Source organism: Ostrinia nubilalis, chromosome 1, assembly GCF_963855985.1.
Source record: "Ostrinia nubilalis chromosome 1, ilOstNubi1.1, whole genome shotgun sequence".
NCBI classification, from domain to species: Eukaryota; Metazoa; Arthropoda; class Insecta; order Lepidoptera; family Crambidae; genus Ostrinia; species Ostrinia nubilalis.
In genome coordinates this window covers 13,155,597-13,169,916 of record NC_087088.1, presented here as the reverse complement: position 1 = coordinate 13,169,916, position 14,320 = coordinate 13,155,597, and the positions used below count along the sequence as shown (strand labels likewise).

The 14,320-nt window shown below is 42.8% G+C and overlaps 2 protein-coding genes and 1 long non-coding RNA gene across 4 annotated transcripts in view; 1 reads left to right on the top strand and 2 right to left on the bottom strand.

Annotated features, from left to right (window-relative positions):
* The window catches only part of LOC135072976 (insulin-like receptor), an 84,167-nt gene extending 73,068 nt beyond the window's left edge, over positions 1-11,099 (top strand). For both annotated transcript variants that reach the window (XM_063966986.1, XM_063966981.1), the window contains 7 exons: positions 459-710; positions 892-980; positions 1,251-1,479; positions 1,942-2,160; positions 2,250-2,330; positions 2,752-2,998; positions 6,265-11,099. In XM_063966986.1, the coding sequence (XP_063823056.1) occupies positions 459-710; positions 892-980; positions 1,251-1,479; positions 1,942-2,160; positions 2,250-2,330; positions 2,752-2,998; positions 6,265-6,485 (1,338 nt within the window). In that variant the 3' untranslated portion in view covers positions 6,486-11,099. The remainder of the gene's footprint in view (positions 1-458; positions 711-891; positions 981-1,250; positions 1,480-1,941; positions 2,161-2,249; positions 2,331-2,751; positions 2,999-6,264) is intronic.
* Positions 11,100-11,111: 12 nt separating this feature from the next.
* Positions 11,112-12,229, bottom strand: LOC135073093 (uncharacterized). Its single transcript, XR_010257579.1, has 3 exons — positions 11,847-12,229; positions 11,623-11,756; positions 11,112-11,534 (listed from the first exon to the last, which is right to left on the bottom strand). It is a non-coding gene; the product is annotated as an uncharacterized LOC135073093 (long non-coding RNA).
* Positions 12,230-12,399: 170 nt separating this feature from the next.
* On the bottom strand, positions 12,400-13,724 carry LOC135073079 (gamma-glutamylcyclotransferase-like). Its single transcript, XM_063967110.1, has 3 exons — positions 13,319-13,724; positions 13,088-13,221; positions 12,400-12,737 (listed from the first exon to the last, which is right to left on the bottom strand). Exons 1-3 carry the CDS (start codon positions 13,436-13,438, stop codon positions 12,443-12,445), a joined length of 549 nt encoding a protein of 182 aa, XP_063823180.1. The 5' UTR covers positions 13,439-13,724; the 3' UTR covers positions 12,400-12,442.
* Between the last annotated feature and the right edge of the window lie 596 nt (positions 13,725-14,320).

The following is a 14,320-nucleotide window of genomic DNA, read 5'->3' as shown; positions in this document are numbered from 1 at the left end:
AACTTTAATAATAATCATTATGATCTGTTACTTTATTTCAGGCGGGCGAAGTCGTGGGCAAAAGCTGGTTTAATACAATATAATTCTCATTTCAAATCAAACTGGCTGAAAATGACAATTTGACTAGTTCTTGACCAATTTGACCGTAAATGACGGTCAGTCAAATTCAATCAGTTTTGTCATTTTTAACACTTGGCCACCGACGTCCATTCGGCACATTCGCGACACCCCCGACTTTTGCATACCGAGCGCATACCGAGATTTGAATTTCGAAAGAAAGTTCTCGTTTTGTCGGTTTATATGAAGTTACAATACTGTATGATATTATTACCGTGCAATCATGGCGGTTGTCTAATTTTCATCAAGTCACGTGTCCAGTAAATTCCCTAATCGTGATTTTCAATTGAGAAAACCTTGCATTATGAGCGCAACTTTTAAATTGAGAAATCTCTCATTAGGAGCGCACCGCGGACTCAGGCTACGAATGGGTATGGGGCCTAGTAGGCGGCTGCGTGGTGATGTCGCTGCTAGTGGGCGGCGGCATCTGGTACGCGCGGCGCGGGCTGTTCGCACCCCCAGCCGAAGCCAACAAGCTGTTCGCAAGTGTCAATCCTGAGTACGTGTCGTCTGTCTACGTGCCTGACGAGTGGGAGGTGCCGCGCGCTAACATACAGTTCGTGAGGGAGCTGGGACAAGGATCTTTCGGCATGGTAAGTGATTTTTTTTATGCAGATAAAGGCAGCTGTTTGTGTTTGATTTGTTATTGTAGACGCGAATTAGTTTGGTTCTCTATTATTGATTTTGATCTCTATTCTGGCCAGACCTGGTATTATTACACTTATACATAGCAAGAGTGTAGGGTTATTTATTCACTTGTGTTTATATTGACAGGTATATGAAGGAATAGCGAAGAGCATTGAAAAAGGCAAGCCAGAAACTCGGTGCGCTGTGAAAACTGTCAATGAACATGCCACTGACAGGTAACCTTTAGTAGTATAGCAACTATTTTTTAATGAAGCTTTGCCAATTTGCTATAGTTTGAAACCCAGTGTACAGTCGCCAAATTCGTATTCGTACAGAAAACGATTAAAAAATACACGTCAGTCTTACGGCGCGTTGCGTCGTTCGTACATTCAGTGTTTTTATATCGCATAAATGGAGCGGAGCGTCCATAACTTCAAAATGAAACAAAAGACACACGATGTTTGTTTTTTACGACGTCATCACATTTAGTATTTTTCACTGCACAGGGAGCGCATCGAGTTCTTGAACGAGGCTTCAGTCATGAAGGCGTTCGACACGTTCCACGTGGTGCGTCTGCTGGGCGTGGTCTCGCGGGGGCAGCCCACGCTGGTCGTCATGGAGCTGATGGAGTGCGGCGACCTCAAGACCTACCTGCGTTCACACCGCCCCGACTCCGAGAGCTCGCTGCCCAAGAAGGGCGGCGGGAACCCGCCGACGCTGCAGAATATACTGCAGGTTAGTGTGCGGCCTCTTGACACGTCATTCACCACGTCACATGTGGTCGCCTTCTGGGCGTGGTCTCGCGGGGCCAGCCCACGCTCGTCGTCATGGAGTGCGGCGACCTCAAGACCTACCTACGCTCGCACTTTTGCTCGATGTATGAATTATTTAGAACATGTATAGCTGGCAGCAGCTAGAACTCGTCGACGGCGCAGAATACATTGCAAGAAAATAGGGCAGTGATTGGATGAAAAAAGCAAAAGATCGTGCTTTGTGGCTTTCGTTCATTCAGTAGTGAACTTCTTTAGGCTAAATTCATGATGACACCTAATCTTATTATGCTGTGGAGATTGTAATTGGTTCTAAAGATTGCTATTGCCATTTTCATTTGTGCAAAAAGAATAATAATGTTATTTCAATCATCTAAACCTCAGAATATTCAACGACGTTTCATTAACAACGTTTATTTATTTTCAGATGGCTATAGAAATAGCTGATGGTATGTCATACCTGTCGGCGAAAAAATTCGTGCACCGCGACCTCGCGGCGCGCAACTGTATGGTGGCCGGGGACCTCACCGTCAAAGTGGGCGACTTCGGCATGACCAGAGACATTTATGAGACTGATTACTATAGGAAAGGCACCAAGGGCCTACTGCCGGTGCGATGGATGAGCCCCGAGAGCTTAAAAGACGGGGTAGGTATCTTTAAAGCATTTTTTTTTTCATTTAGGCAGGTACTTGGAATGAGTTGAATATTTAATTAATGTGAATAATTTGCTTTCAGGTTTTTTCAAGTAGTAGCGACGTGTGGAGTTACGGCGTCGTTTTATGGGAGATGGCTACATTAGCCATGCAGCCCTATCAGGTAAATAAATTGCTTTAGATACTCGATGATTCTTTTGACATTCGACATTTATGTATTGTATATCCCTTCACAGATAATGCTAGTCCCTATGCAACCCACTATCTAACAGCCAACTAGAATCAGGAGGCTTATTGTGAATTGTGTAACCTTAGTTTCCGTATTATGATCATACATTTCCAGTCAGGAAGTAGTCACGTGACACTCCTGACTTCTCTCTAGAACTTGACTGGGTTATCGCATTAAGCTTCAACCACAACAACGCGATCAAAGGCCAATGACAGATCGCGCGACCCATGACAGTCCGCGCGACCTGTCATTGGCCTATGATCGCGTCGTCATCGCGCCGGCGATGGCGATCTGCACGCGTTGGTGTGGTTGAAGCTACGACGGCAGCTAACTGACGCTGTTTATTCATCCCCAGGGCTTATCAAACGAGCAAGTGGTCCGCTACGTGGTGTCGGGCGGCGTGATGGAGCGGCCCGAGCACTGCCCCGACCGCCTGTACGAGCTGATGCGTGCGTGCTGGGCGCACCGGCCGCACGCGCGCCCGTCCTTCCTGCGCCTCGTGGCCGACCTGGCGCCCACCGCGCAGCCCTACTTCCGGCAGCGCTCCTTCTTCCACTCGCCGCACGCGCAGGAGCTGTACGCGTTACAGCGCTCCGCCACAGGTCAGTACCACGTGACCTCGCACGCCCCGACCGGCTGTACGAGCTGATGCCGCGTGCTGGGCGCACCGGCCGCACGCGCGCCCGTCCTTCCTGCGCCTCGTGGCCGACCTGGCGCCCACCGCGCAGCCCTACTTCCGGCAGCGCTCCTTCTTCCACTCGCCGCACGCGCAGGAGCTGTACGCGTTGCAGCGCTCCGTCACAGGTCAGTACCACGTGACCTCGCACGCCCCGACCGGCTGTACGAGCTGATGCCGCGTGCTGGGCGCACCGGCCGCACGCGCGCCCGTCCTTCCTGCGCCTCGTGGCCGACCTGGCGCCCACCGCGCAGCCCTACTTCAGGCAGCGCTCCTTCTTCCACTCGCCGCACGCGCAGGAGCTGTACGCGTTGCAGCGCTCCGTCACAGGTCAGTACCACGTGACCTCGCACGCCCCGACCGCCTGTACGAGCTGACGCGCGTGCTGGGCGCACCGGCCGCACGCGCGCCCGTCCTTCCTGCGCCTCGTGGCCGACCTGGCGCCCACCGCGCAGCCCTACTTCCGGCAGCGCTCCTTCTTCCACTCGCCGCACGCGCAGGAGCTGTACGCGCTGCAGCGCTCCGCCACAGGTCAGTACCACGTGACCTCGCACGCCCCGACCGGCTGTACGAGCTGATGCCGCGTGCTGGGCGCACCGGCCGCACGCGCGCCCGTCCTTCCTGCGCCTCGTGGCCGACCTGGCGCCCACCGCGCAGCCCTACTTCCGGCAGCGCTCCTTCTTCCACTCGCCGCACGCGCAGGAGCTGTACGCGTTGCAGCGCTCCGTCACAGGTCAGTACCACGTGACCTCGCACGCCCCGACCGGCTGTACGAGCTGATGCCGCGTGCTGGGCGCACCGGCCGCACGCGCGCCCGTCCTTCCTGCGCCTCGTGGCCGACCTGGCGCCCACCGCGCAGCCCTACTTCCGGCAGCGCTCCTTCTTCCACTCGCCGCACGCGCAGGAGCTGTACGCGTTGCAGCGCTCTGTCACAGGTCAGTACCGCGCATTAAGTTAATGTTCCTTCGGAATAGAGCAATAATCACGGGCTGTCAAACGAAACCGATTTTAGATTGTCACTGCACCAGTCACCACGTTTCTTTCCTCATAAACATCCACAATAAAATAAACTCTCAGAGATAAATATTAGATAAATAAAATCTCAGAGAAAAAAATATCAGAGCTCAAATTTACAGCGTGGGTTACATTATAGGTTTTTTTTATTACATCGCGTCACGCATCTCTTTTTATCACACAGTGTTGCTGCTAGTCACGTTTCGCTCGCTCAGTCCTTTGTTGCTCTATTTCGTTAGGTACATTAACTTTATGGCACCACGTGACCTCGCACGCCTCCGACCCGCAAGGTTACTCCGAATTTCCGAAAATACGTCATTCGAAGTTTCGAACGTTGCCGTCCCTCTCAGGCTAAGCGAGATGTTAGCATGAAACTACGTAAACAGTGTTTCGGAGTAGCCCCACTGGCGCCCACCACGTGACAATCGACGCGCAGTTGTATGTATTCACCGCGCTCTGCGGTGTCACGTCACACGTAACATTAACTGAGAACTGTGACGTCGACGTGATCATGTGACACTTCGGGGGCGTCCTGGTGACTATCGTGCATTATAAACTGCATTTAATGTTCTCTAATTCTCTTTCTAGCAAGATTTTTCGTGAGGTCACCAAACACTGATTGGCTCATTTTTATTCGTATGATTTAAGCGGTCTAACGGCTTAACTTGTTTCTTGTCTTGGATGTGTCGAAAAGCCTTATCTGACAGACTCATGCGCATGACGTTGACATAATATCCATGAAAACACCTACTAAAGCAGGTTCGGTAAAATGATCAACGTCAACACCATAGAATAATCAATAAAATTAAGACTGTAATCACGATTAGAAATTAATAAAATGTTATTCAAAATTTTTGTCATATCAGCAAATGATAACATAAGCGCTATCGCAAACTTTGGTGAAACTAATAATGAAATGTTATTTGTTTGCACGGCCATGCCGTCATAGACAAGTGTGGCGAGCAGACGGCAAACTAACCGTAAGTAACGGCGCATGTTACAGTAACATTGTTATCATTTCCTGAGTGACCTTAGTTACAGCTTAGTCGGCTAGCTACTGTAGAGTCAACTTAAGATGGCACTTACGAGATCTTACAACAGTGGTTGTTCCATTTCAACGACCATCAGCTTGAAAGTAAACAACCCCTGAAAAAGTTTTATGCTAGAATATGTTTGGTCACTGAAAAAAAATAACATTGTTTTTCTACAGTCATAACCTTTCATTTGACTCCATGTAATTTTTTGACTTGGTGGCTATAATTTAATGCAAGTTCATGAATTGCACCACCTTAAAAACGTTATTCTGTTCCCTGTATGTATTGTGTATACCTACTGTACGTACAGTGACGTCAGTGATGACAAGTGAATTAAAGCTGCCAAAACTTTTTGTAAATACCTACTCCAAGAATATCTCGAGCATGCAAATGTCAAAAGTGCCATTTTAGGGGACCACACGTGCCTGGGGGTATCGTTATGTTTGTCTTGTGCGGAAACATGTGGTCAGACTCAACATCTATAAAGTGCATTAAATAGAAGCACAGTATTGTTAAAGTTTTGTAGTTAGCTAGCTGCAAAAAATATGTACATGATATTCAAATGATAATATTTTGCATGATATGATACTTCATCTAAGTAGCAACGTCATTCATGTACAAATTATATTTCAACAACAGGTGATCAGTTGTAGATAGAGAATATAGACATAGAAATAATCCAATAATATTTTAGGCGTCACATACAGTAAACAAAGCACGTTCCGTACCTCTAGTCTAGTCGCGTAGTAGTAGGTACTACCTGCTTTCTTTTGCTTATTATAATAAAAAAATCTGCCTAAATATTTAGTGACTGTCCTTTTCTTGTCTCCCATCATCCACCAAGAAATTAGGCGAATCATGTTCCTGGAGAATAGAGATCTACAGGGTGTTACGTAAATGGGTATATGAGCCGACACTAGCCCATGTCAACATGGGCATATAAATGGTATGGTGAAGTCAGAAAATTGATATCTTCATAAAAATTATTTTGTATGAAAATTAAAAAAAATAAAATGATGATATTAAATTTCTGACTTCACCATACCATTTATATGATCAGGGGTCGGCTCATATACCCATATACCTAACACCCTGTATAGTCTAAATGAGCGATGTTAACTAACCATCACCCCGTCGTCCACAGACGAGGAGCAGGAGTTGCCGGAGGTGAACGTGGGCGCGGTGGCCACCGGCTCCGGCTCCAACCTGTTCGGCGTGTCGGGGCGGCTGGCGTCGTGGGTGCGCGAGCTGTCGTCGCTGCGGTCGCGCGCGTCCGACGACGCCGCCGCCGAGCCGCTGCAGCCCGTGGCGCCGCACGAGCCCCGCGCGGTCAACGGCCAGCTGCCCGCCAACACCGGCTGCTAGCCCGCGCGCCCGCTGCTGCCCCGCCTGCGAGCGCTGCGTAACACGTAACCCTACAGCTGCCAACGTTGGCTAATGTCACATGTAAGGCTGGTTTCAGAGTAACGCTGGCGGCACGCGCGTCTCAAAAGCGCGCGCATGACCGACGGACCGCTGTGTCTTAAGTAGGGTTGCCAGATGGAAACTTACCAAATCCGGGACAATCCTACTAGGACAACGGTGTTGGGACTTGGCCATAGTAAAAATATCTTAGTTTCTCAAATGATTTAATTTGTATTTCAAAAGAAAATGCCATTTATTTTTAAATACACACTTTTATTAAATAAGTAATGTACGTCAACGTACAGAATAGGACTCACAGGCAGGCCAGCCGTGTCATTTGTTATTACATATTAGTTTATTTTGACACAAAACTATTAGGTTTTCGGAAATCCGGGACAGTAATGTCTAATTACTGGACACGGGACAAGACGCAAAATTCCGGGACAATCCCGGATTTCCCGGGCATCTGGCAACCCTAGAAGCAGGGTACTCATCTAGCCGTGTAGCATGTAATGTATCAGATACTGTATCAAGTTAGTACATAGGCACGAGCCCGCTGCTCGCGCGTGCTTCGCAGGGAGATCACAGCGACCCGCCGAGTGGCGGTATCACTGCGAGCACGAAGGCGGCTCGCAGCCAAATACGCGATGACCGTGGACGAGCCGTACTCACTTGAAGGTTGGTTACGTTACATGCTACATGGCAGGTGAGTACCCTGCCTTATTATCGCGCGTTTCTTTGCGATGTGTCGGACGGCGCGCGTCTCACAAACGGCGCGTTTGAACGTCGTGTCTATGAAACGCAAATACTACCAAGTGTAATTGTAAGCGCGCGCGTGTGACTGGCGCCGGTCAAACGCTTGACTCTGAAATCAGCCTAAGTGATGAATCATGCGTGACCCCGAAATAATGTTGATGGTTTTTATTTAGTCAGAAAACTTTATCGTGTTGAGTTCCTTGCACCGCGTTTATTGATCATCGATCTTTAAGTTGTCTCGAAGTAGTGGTAAACGGTTAATCTTTTATCATAGTGATATTAAATCTTTTACATCTTTAAAAGTATCTAGTAGTGCTACGATTATAATAATTACAATCCTTAACTGTAGACGATCTTGTATTATTTAATTAAAACAAACATTATAGCGGGGTCACATATGAACCCATACTGTAGTTATAGGGTTACATTTTACTTAACGGTTCAATCGACAGATTTAGTCGACAGTCGTGCGTGACAGTGGGCAGCAGAGTACTCGGCGTGTAAACGCAAGCGGATTTGGTCTCGACGGGAACGATTATTTCTAGGGCTGACGTTCACTCGAAGGGATAATATTTCTGATGTAACCGTAACACTGATTCAGTTGAAAATTATAATCGCCCTTCGTTCTCTGCGAGACCGGAGCCGCTGGTTCTATCTACCTCAGGTCGGCCGCCGTGGTGGGCGCGCGGCCGACTCTTCGAATCCTAGTTGTAAGCGTAGCTAGTGAATTGTTCGACGCGGGCGGTGCCGCTCGCCGCGTCGGTTATTTATTTGTCGGCGCGCGGGCCCGCGAGTGCCGTGCGCAGTTGCGGTTCTTTTCGTCTGACGATTCGTTTCATATCAGGAAATTAATATTTTTGCTGAGGCGATATTGATGAGTCGATCTGTTTCGACGCGAATCCTATATAGTTTACCTCAATAAAATAGTTGTATCGGTGTCATTTTTGACAGAGCCTATTAATGTTAAGTTACGTTTAAGATGTAAAGTGTGTATGTATAGGTACGTTAACGCGTAGACTAGGTCGTGTACAAATTAATTTTATTTAGTTCTTCGCATGTGACCAGCGGTTTTCCGTTTTGAAATAGTTTCAGACGAGTGGCGAATTTGTCGATATTGTTGAATTAAAGTTATTGTTAAAAGCGCTTTTTGTTGAAAGTGCACAACATTCTACGAATTAGTTACTCGTGTGGCACTGTGGTACACTTTGTGCAACTGTTTATAATACTCGGTATGTTCTACACTGGCTCTATATTTCTCCTCATTATTAAAATATATATATATATTTTATTAAATACGCCAGCGATACAAAATTTGATAAATTAATCAGGTGACTAAACATTTTGACTTCCATATGGTGTTATCAATAGTTGCAAGAAGGATGAGCTAATGACAGACCATACAATGCAGACAGAATGGTTTAAGAATCTGAAATCAATGTGTTCTCAATCAATTACAATGCAATAGAATTTACCTGCCATTGTTGTTACATAGTTATATTATCTAATATTATTGTTTTACTGTGAGAAATATACTCTACATTTTATATTTGTATAAATGACCGCGACACTTATACCTATATTATCTATTTATGTATGAAATGCAACCGGTGTAAACAGTGGAATTATGTATGTAAAGTAAATATAATTGGAAATTTTAGCGGTACCATCTTGTTATACTATATGTATTACATATAATAACTACGCTACATGTGTTGAATGACTTGGTATGTAAATGGCAACTAAACGTTTTAAAATGTATTTATCTGAATGTAATAAAATAATCTCTTGAAAATACATAATTAGTCAAATTCTTGTGCATACGTAGATACAAACGCACAATGACGTGATCATCTTTATAGAACAATAAAATTGAGCTGGTGAAAATACAAAAATAGGATCAAAATCAATCAATATTTAAACTAGGTAGTTCATAGTTATTAGTTCATTAAACTACACTCGCGAGCAAAAGTATGGAATCACCCCATTCATAAAATAGAAGATTAGTTTGTGTAATATAATCTGTATTTAATCTAATATTTTCACTTCAAATAAATTTCAAATCTTTCTTAATTTTAATTAGTAAAATACAAATAGGTTTTCTCTACTAGGGGTTCCTCGTTTTTGTATGTTCATCAGCCGAAATAGTTCAAGATGGCCACGCGCGCTGTAGCGGTGTGTCTTCGATTGTTATGATTATAATGTGGATAAGAAAATTATAAATCTTAATGTAAATTATTCAGGAAAAGCATAGTCGCGGGGTGGAATTACATATTTTGTAATGCAATTATTAATATTTTTAATTGTTCTTAATTATAATGTGTTACTTATTATCACTAATTTATAGCTATCTCAATAATTATTATTCTGTAAATTATGCGCTAGCTACATGTCTTCTATCTTAAATTCATTGTTAAAAGGACTTGTGAAGGATTACCTATTGCTAACGTAAGTTTTAGATAAAATAGCTAACGGAGGAATTCGAATTAAGCAGGTTCATAAATTTATATTTTATTAATGAACAATACCAATTAATTTTTACATGTTGAAGGTAGTCATCTATAAAGTTAACTGTAATAATTAGACTCCAATTTACAATCCTGGACATTGGACTGCAGACTTAGAAATTTATTGTGGTCCAGTGCGGTAATAGTACTATAACGATAACGTGGTTTAAGGGTATTAAACGAGTGCCTTCAAACATCCAGCCTTCAACAGAATGCAGGATTGTTGATTGTTTGAGATAGACATGACATTCAATTTATACACAGATGGTATACGAATCGGGCGATTCCATTTGTGTGTGTGCGACTTGTTTGCAAACATTTATCTCAATAACTTTAATATACTTATTTCAAAAGGAGATAGCAAATAACTGTGCCACAGAATGAGTTTCAACGAGGCTGGCGTGGGCAATGAGTTAGAAAAAGGGCACCTGTGCATACCACGTCGTGTTCTTATACTGTGGCCATTCGGATTATTTTTTGCGGTCGACAGAAGTCGGAACGACTTCTCAATGAGAACCGGCGCCGTGTGCACAGTGAGTATTGGTGTTTATGAAGGGCTCAAGGCACGTTGCATCTAATGTGGTTTTATTATCAAATAAAGGAAAAAAAAACATCGATTTCAAATTATTTTCCAAAGTTAAAATCCAAATATATCTTTAATTTTAGAAATTGCATAGTGCCTTTTGCTCAATTTATGAAAATATAAGTTAAATGTAACGGTATGTAAGTGTAATGATAAATATTGTAGGGCCATATTTCCGTTCCACCTTGCATCGTTGTAGGCGAGCAGCGCGGGCGCCGGGCGCGGCCCGCTGTCGCACAACGTTGCCTCACACGCCTACACCTACGGGACTAACTGATTACCTTTTATCGTTTACGCTCTTATTTTTATCAGTATTTACTTATAATTGTGATTGTTTACCTAGTAAGGCAGTTACATTACCTCATTTTTAGTAATTATAATATTCGTAAATTATTGACTGATAAAATATATTTTTCCAAATGATGTGTTCCTCGTGTGATTTGTGTGCGTGTTTATGTGAAGTGTTGGGGTAGCGTTGTGCTTTATGCTCAATTTAGATACAATTCACCAAACGATTGAGATAGTGTACAATTTTTTATATTTAATTTAATGAGAACCGAGTACCTATTAATAATAATTTTAATATTTATATTATTAATAAAATGGTTAAAACTAGTGAAGCATAGTTTTGAATATCAAAGTGTATCCTAATTATACCCCTTGTTTGAATATATTTTATAACGAGTTAAAACAAAGCCTATACATTTCTCAATAAAATCAATTTTTCAATAATGATTTTTTATTTATCTCATGTGGGAATAAATAGGCTATGTACCCTTACTTTTCATTTTTTTAAGTTTATATTTCTTCAAGTCGAGTTTTAGTGGCTTTCTTGGAATTCTCCCTGGTACTTTACATAGACAAGGTTTTTGTCGTGCATAGCGATTCAGTAGACAGACTGTTCTCAGCCAACCTTCTTCTCCATTGTGTTTCATTTTCTTCAGGCCCTCAATGTAGTATGGAGGTAACCCGTTTTCACGCGCCCCGGCTATCATTATTTCCTTATACGCCCACGAAGGCCACCTTTCAACAGGAATTTCATCGTTGTCTCCTCTCGGCAAAGGGTTCACTTTTTGTACATAAGCTCGGCAATGGAATTTTCCCAAATATGGTGTCAATACGTCAATGTATTTGATATAATATTTTTTTACTTCTACCCCTTTTTGTCTGAAAGTGAAAAATGATTTTTTTTGCACGCTCTAAGTAAGCACATAATTAATTTACTTTAATTCAGTTGGAATAGTATTCAACTTACGCATCGAGTGCTAACATATCGTTTTCATGAAGGCGCCAAAGTACACCCCAAACGTGTGCGTTTGCAGTGGGAACCAAAGTAGCTGTAGGGCCTCCCCAGAACTTGGAGTATTTAATGAAATCCAGTCTATAATTCTATTTAAGGAAAAGGAAATAATTGAATTAACTGAGTACAATAATACCTTTTAATAAATACGAAGCCAAAACTTAATACTAACTACTTACGTCTACTCTGGCTATTGACAAAAATTCCGCCGTAGGGCAATGCATGTGAATTCTGAATGTTAACATATTGCCACCATATGAAAAGTACAAGAAACTATCGCATTTACTGGACACGTTTGATTTTAACATCGTTACAGTAATTTTAAACTTTTTTGGTCTAATAAATTTTGATGTGTAATAAGTTTTGACCAATGACCAGTGGCACACTGACATTGGTATTTTTTCTACCAGCATAGTACAGACGGCAATACAACATGAAAAGAGATCTAATCATGATAAAAATGCAGGTATTATTTGCGTGTTTATTGTAGTCTAATCATAAAATTTAAAACAGGCTCCAAATCCTAAAACCAACAGGTTTGTTGTATTGTAATGCTTGGTTGCAGCCAAGTATCTCTCTCATCAAATTTTGCATATTATCATTATAAGCACCGAGTAGCAATTTGTGGAATAAAAAGTAACGTTAAAACGTGGTAGCACGTGTTACTGTACATAAAATGATTACTTTGTGGAACTAATTATGTTAAGTAATCAAACAAAAGAAAAAACGTAATAGTGTAGTACTGTAAACAATATTTATTGTAACAAATCTATTTTCAACCCCTTAATATTTCTTGCATTTGCGGAGTTGCTTCTTGATTGTTATGTGGCACTTTTCTCAACTTTTCAATGTATTCATCGGGCAATTTGCATTCCATGGCGCCTTTTATGATGCAGTCCAAATACGTGATGGATGGTCTCCTTTCAGAGGGCAGCTCTGTATTATCATCACGCAATCGTCTTGTTGGCATATCAGTTAGTTGGTATGTGCGGCATTCAACTTTACTCTCGGTGGGAGTGAAGACTGTTACCATTTTCGGGAAATATGTACTAGTATCTACTCCTTCTTGTCTGTAAAATTTACATGATATTTTTTATTTATTAGGTATAGCACAAATTCTTAACAATTGTTAAAAATAGTTAAAATTGGTCTCTCTCGACACAAATGTCTTAGTTTCGAATTCAAGGTGGGACACGTAGTGTAAAATAATTTTGAGTGTTTGTTCCTAATATGGTTAAGATATAAGTACCTAATTGACTTACATCAACCAGTTTTCAAAAAGGCATGTTAAGCCATAGGTGGTCATCCTCATCTGTCAGCAGATGCCTACCGTGAGTAGTGGGTGACCGTAAGACCTAAGATGGAAGGATTATAGTATGTTCTGGATCTCATTTAAACGGTTGATAAAGTACATAGTTACTTGTCTAAAGCAGGTATGCTGTTATCGCTTATCTTCCACACAGCACCCCAAACATAAGCGCCATCTAACGGGACTATAGTAGCAACGGCGCCGCGCCAGTTCTCCGAGTATTTGAAAAAATCAAGTAAGTGATCCTGTGGTCACACATATATTCGCATTAGTTTAGGTAGGTATTAGGTAGGTTGGTGAAAAAGATTAATCCAATGAAAACTTGACTTCTCTATCACTCACATTGAGTCTTCCTATGCCTACGAACTCCGCTGATGGATTGTTGATGTGTATCCTCTTTTTCAGTAAATTACTGCCGTATGCAAAGTAATAGAAAGTGTCGTTCACTGTTTGAAACATCATTCATTTACTTTAATGGAACGAATTTACCTACTAAGAATTTTGTTAGGAATTTTGATGGACATGGGACAAAATGATCAGTTTGACGCTTGTTTATGTACAGACGCCAGCACGTCAGAGTAAATATTATATTCTTTGCGCCAGCACGTGAAGCTAAATACTGCGGCATCTTATGGAAGTTGTAATAGGTGCTAATTTGTAACAAAATTGTATGGTCTGATGTGCTGTCGTCCGTACTTTACATAGACAATGTTGATGTTTATCATTGAATCTTTTTTTTTTTAATAAAACGATTGTTAGGCCAGTAGAATTAGCTTTTAAATCGGAAATAATTCCTACAAAAGATTTTATTGCTTTAATGGCTTCATTGGTTGCCCATTAAGACTCTCCTAGGTTTTCGACTTCGACGGAGTTGTGCTTAAGTGGTGGGGGCCCCCGAAAGGGGCGCTTTTTCGGTTTTCCGGTTATACCGCGTAAAGGACTTACCCTATCGAAAAATAGTCTTCCTGACGGTTGAAGGGCATTTAATCCTGCATTAAATAAGACCAAATTCATATGTTTTGGACAAACCGTTCTCGTGCAAATGTTCGGCAAAGTAGAAAATATGTGTATAATTAATGACCCTCTCCACGTCCAATAGCTCGTCACCCGTAGCCTCCCAAGCCTTGTAAAGGGTCGCCTTAACCAGCGTATCCCTGTCAAGGCTCACGAGTTGGATTCGCTTATCCTTGTTCGTCCCAGCCGTTCCTTAACTGCGGTTGCTGCACCTCTTCCTGGCACTCTCCTGAACGACTCTGTGTTACCTAATGTGGCTGCCCCTCTTCCTTGTACCCTCTTGTACGATTGCATTGCTTAGCCATATGCCTGGTCCAAGGTTCGACGCCA

What these genes read in the sequence shown, in the direction of transcription:
- LOC135073079 (XM_063967110.1), bottom strand. Translation starts at nt 13,438, where the DNA reads ATGATGTTTCAAACAGTGAACGACACTTTCTATTACTTTGCATACGGC. An exon ending in TAGGCATAGGAAGACTCAAT is followed by an intron (nt 13,222 to 13,318) that starts GTGAGTGATAGA and finishes GTGTGACCACAG; the next exon opens with GATCACTTACTTGATTTTTT. An exon ending in AGCATACCTGCTTTAGACAA is followed by an intron (nt 12,738 to 13,087) that starts GTAACTATGTAC and finishes TAAATTTTACAG; the next exon opens with ACAAGAAGGAGTAGATACTA.